Below are 3,904 nucleotides of genomic sequence, written 5' to 3' on the forward strand. Positions count from 1 at the left end.
GGGGCGGGTCAGTCATGGAAAGCAGTTCGATAGAGCTGAGGGGTTTAGACCTTATCCTGAGGACGCTTAGGAGTCGATGAAGACTTTTAAGCAGAGGAAAAGCAAGATGAGGTTTGTGCTACAGACAGAACACCCCGGCTTTGGGATGCGGTGGCTTGGAGAGGGGGTTCTGGAGGTCAGGAGACCAGTAGGGAACTTTGGAACTTATCCAGGCAGGAAGCACAGGCCTAGCCCAGCAGTGGCCGAGGGCACGGAGAGGAGGGAGCAGGCCCGGGGAGACGTATGGGACATAAATTCACCAGAGCTCGGTCGCCCTGGGAGATGGGGCCACTTCCCTCACATCCCAGGCGTCACCGGTAAAGAGAAAACACGAGCAGGACAGCTCAGGCTCTACCTGGCCCCCAAGAGCAGCAAACTCATCTTGTAAGTGCCTTTGGCAACCGTCCCTGCACTGTCACAGGATGGGATGACGGGCGTCCGCCCAGACTCGCGGGGTGGGGTCCCTGCGGGCCTGTGCTGAGGGGCAGAGGGGGTGCCACGCTTGGCTCTGGGCTCCCGGCCCCTCGGCTTCATCGTTAGTGGGGATGTGCCGGCGCTGGGCCTCCAGAACGTCGGGCCTGTCTTCCAGTTCCGGAGAGGTGCCAACCTTCCCCGTGCTGGTGGCCCTTCCTGCTCCTTCGTGCGGGGCTTTCTTCCTCGGACCTGGTGTCCAGAGGCTCAGGAAGCCCCTGCTCCTCTTGCTGCGGCCGCTGCTCCTGTCTCCTGCCCTCCTGGCCCTGCCGCCAGCGCCCCCTAGTGCTGGGACAGCCCGCACCAGGGCCAGGGCCTCTGGAATCAGAGATCTCCCACAGACTCCTCGGCCTGACGCTCCCATACAGAAATCCTGGGGCCTGTTCTTTGCTTTCCTGTCCTGTCCCTCTCTCGGCACAATGGCCTGGACTCCCAAATGAGGGTGAGGCTAGATAGAGGGCGATCCACATCTAGATAACTCTCGACTTATCTGAGGGTTGGGCCCAACGGGGCAGCCAGTGTCTTGGAGATCAGGGGCCATCACCAAGCCTGTAGCCTGTGTCCACAGCCCCCATCTGCTGAGGGGTTCTGGTGTCCAGGCACACACACCCTTCCAGCCTGGGCCCGGGCCCCGGAGTGGTGCCTGGTGCAGCCTGAGGGCCCCTCACGCCTCGCACAGGACCAGGAGCCTGCTCTGAGGAAGGGCAGCAGACTCCCCCAGCGCGTTCTGTGGCTGCCTCTACTGGGTCACCACGGTGCTTTGGGGGTCGCCCGCAGGGAGGGGGGTGTCGGTGGTTACTTCCTGGCCGACTGGTGATGGCCGGCCCAGGAGTAAAGGCCATGACCCATTCCCTAACCAAAGCCAGCTGTGCTGCATGTGTACCGTGGCAGGGAGCCAGGGAGCAGGTGCAGGCTGGAGATAAAAGAGACCAGACAAGTGTAACATTCGAGCACACCTTGCCGTTTCAGATGACTGCTTTGAGGTCCTGGGCTCCTGGGGTGGACACACAAGACCCCCTCAGTCCCGGGCAGGTGTACCTTGGGGAAGGAGAGGTTGCGGGTACCACATCTTGGCTTGGGGCCCAGAGTTTGCCCAGGGATGTGTGTGCCCACATCTCAGAGCCCACTGTGAAGGAAAGGGTATAGGAACTGGCCACTTTCAAAAAGCCAAGAAGTAATTCTCTCTTCCTTGCATTCGGCATGCCAGGAAGTCTGTTCCCAGCCCACCTACCCCAGTACTTGTCTTGGATCAAGAGATGGTGGGGCAGTTGAGTAAGCTGCCCAGAGTTGAATGAGATGGAGCCAGTTGCCATATTCAAGATGGTAGCGCGGCTGTGTTGATGCCAGGGAAGGGGCAGAGGAGGAGCTGGGAGCCTCCCTGCCTGCCTCCCAGGTTGACTCTGAGCATAGACATTCTGGGGGGCCTCCAGGACACTTGGGAGCCCAGAGGAAGGGAGAAAGGAGGCACTCCAGGCACATAGGCCCCTCTTAAACCTGGCATTCCCTCCTGAAGGGAAACAGGACACTTTCCAGGAGGTGCCACAGAGGGACCGGGGCCTGGCCAGCAGGCAGATTGTGTGGGTGAGAACGAGTGAGCGAGTGGCTAAGCCAGGGTTGAAGCTCCCTGGCAGGGGAGGGGAGGGGAGGGAGACAGATCAGGTAGGGAAGCGTCGGTCCTTCCCATGTCCTGGCTTCTCCCCTCCTGCCAGACTTGTAGCTCCAGGACGGGAGCCTCTCATGGAGTTGGGGGAGCATGCTGGCTGAGCACATGCCCCATGTATGGCAGTGTGGTCCAGACAAATCATCAGGGCGGCCATACTTCTGGCTAAAGGGGCTCCCACAATGAGGGAGTAACTGGAGCCCGCCAGCCAAGGGGGCTTCGCCCTCCTCAGGGTGAGCCTCCCTGTGACCCGAGCTGCCACCCGGCCGTCCTTCCCCTCGCAGAAGGATGTAAATGGACCCAGATTGGTGCCTCAAGGCAGGCAGCCCGGCCCAGGGGCTACCCCCGCCTCCCCAGGACTGCACTCTGACTGGGCCTGGCCCGCTCTTCTGTCTTGCAGAACTACAGCGAGAGGGAAGCATCGAGACTCTGAGTAACAGCTCAGGTTCCACCAGCGGCAGCATCCCGAGAAACTTCGATGGCTACCGATCTCCACTGCCCACCAATGAGAGTCAGCCCCTCAGCCTCTTCCCTACCAGCTTCCCGTAGGTACCAGCAACCTGCTTCTGACTGGCTGGCCCACTCACCTGCTGGAGGGAGGGGAGAAGTCCCCCCTCTGGTCCTGCCCTTCGGACTCTGCTCGTCTTTTACCAACCACCTTCCCCAAGCTTCGTGACAACAGCCGCCCACCCTCCCTGGATTGAGAAGAGACCCTTCTCCAAAGCACCTCGGCTCACCATGACCTCTGCCCCCCATCAACGGGGCCGTGGCTGAGGGAGACTCTGCAGAAGCTCCGTCCCCTCCTCCGTTTGCACACGATGCCCTGCATTGGACCCGCTTTTGTATTTTCTAACCAAACCCTTGGGGGGCCTGGGTGGGGCGAGGGTGGGTGGTCCGGCGGGCACTTTGGCCCTGAGCGACAGCCCCAGCTCACTCCTGGCTTTGGCACACGCTGCCCAGCTTCCCTTGGCCAACCTCCTTCTGGCGTTGAACTGAGGCCCAGAGTATTAGGGAAGGAGGAAGGAAGAAGAAACCCCCCTTCCTCTTTTCTTTCCCCTTTGGCTCACGGAAAGGATTTGTCTTTCTTGTCTGTAAGCCCTTTTACCCTGGTCCTGTACTGTTCAGTGAAGGCAACCCTGGTTACTGAGGCCCTGTCAAAAAGTGCACGTCTTGTTCAATAAATCACGCTGCAGTTGGTGTCCATCCCTGAGTTGCTGGGGTCAGGGTCCTCTCCAAGCGCGGAGCAGAGTCCTGTGGGCCTGACCATGTATCCCTGCTCCACACGTGCAGCTGAAGGGGAGTCGGGGAGGAAGGAGGAGGAGGATGTTTACTCTTGAACTGGGGTAGGGTCTGACTTAAATCCATTCTCTGACCTTCTTGCCTGTTACCAGAGCCACTTAGTTCTGGGGGCACCCCAGGCCCGGACCCTCCCTGGCTGTGGCAGTCAGGGCTGGTCAGGTCCTTGGCATGTGCTTCTGGGCTGCTGTGGGAAAGAGAGCCCGATGAAGACTCTGCCCTCATCTTTGGGACAGGCTCCCTGTCATTACCTCTCCTCAGACTCAGAAGGTGACGGGTGGTCAGATGAAGGTGGGTCTCACAGGAAACCTGGCTGGAACCTTGGATGACAAGTTCCTGATGTGGTTCCCCTCCCACCTCCCAATTCTGGACCTAAAGTGAATGGCAGGAAGGAGATAGGAGCCGGGGGAGTGAAAAGGGGTAGCCCCAGTCCCGCCT

General features: G+C 60.1%; 1 protein-coding gene across 3 annotated transcripts in view; it reads left to right on the forward strand.

Moving 5' to 3' along the window:
* BCAS3 (BCAS3 microtubule associated cell migration factor) overlaps window positions 1-3,373 on the forward strand; it is a 592,536-nt gene extending 589,163 nt beyond the window's left edge. The window contains exon 26 of one of the 3 annotated variants that reach the window (XM_007464906.1): window positions 2,571-3,373. Coding sequence is in view for 2 of the 3 variants with exons in the window: in XM_007464904.1 (XP_007464966.1) it covers window positions 2,571-2,719 (149 nt within the window). In the remaining variant the exon portion in view is untranslated. The remainder of the gene's footprint in view (window positions 1-2,570) is intronic. The other 2 variants (XM_007464904.1, XM_007464905.1) reach the window with 2 other exon arrangements.
* The last annotated feature ends 531 nt before the right edge of the window (window positions 3,374-3,904 follow it).

The sequence above is a fragment of the Lipotes vexillifer genome, unplaced genomic scaffold (assembly GCF_000442215.2).
Source record: "Lipotes vexillifer unplaced genomic scaffold, Lipotes_vexillifer_v1.1 scaffold788, whole genome shotgun sequence".
NCBI lineage: Eukaryota > Metazoa > Chordata > Mammalia > Artiodactyla > Lipotidae > Lipotes > Lipotes vexillifer.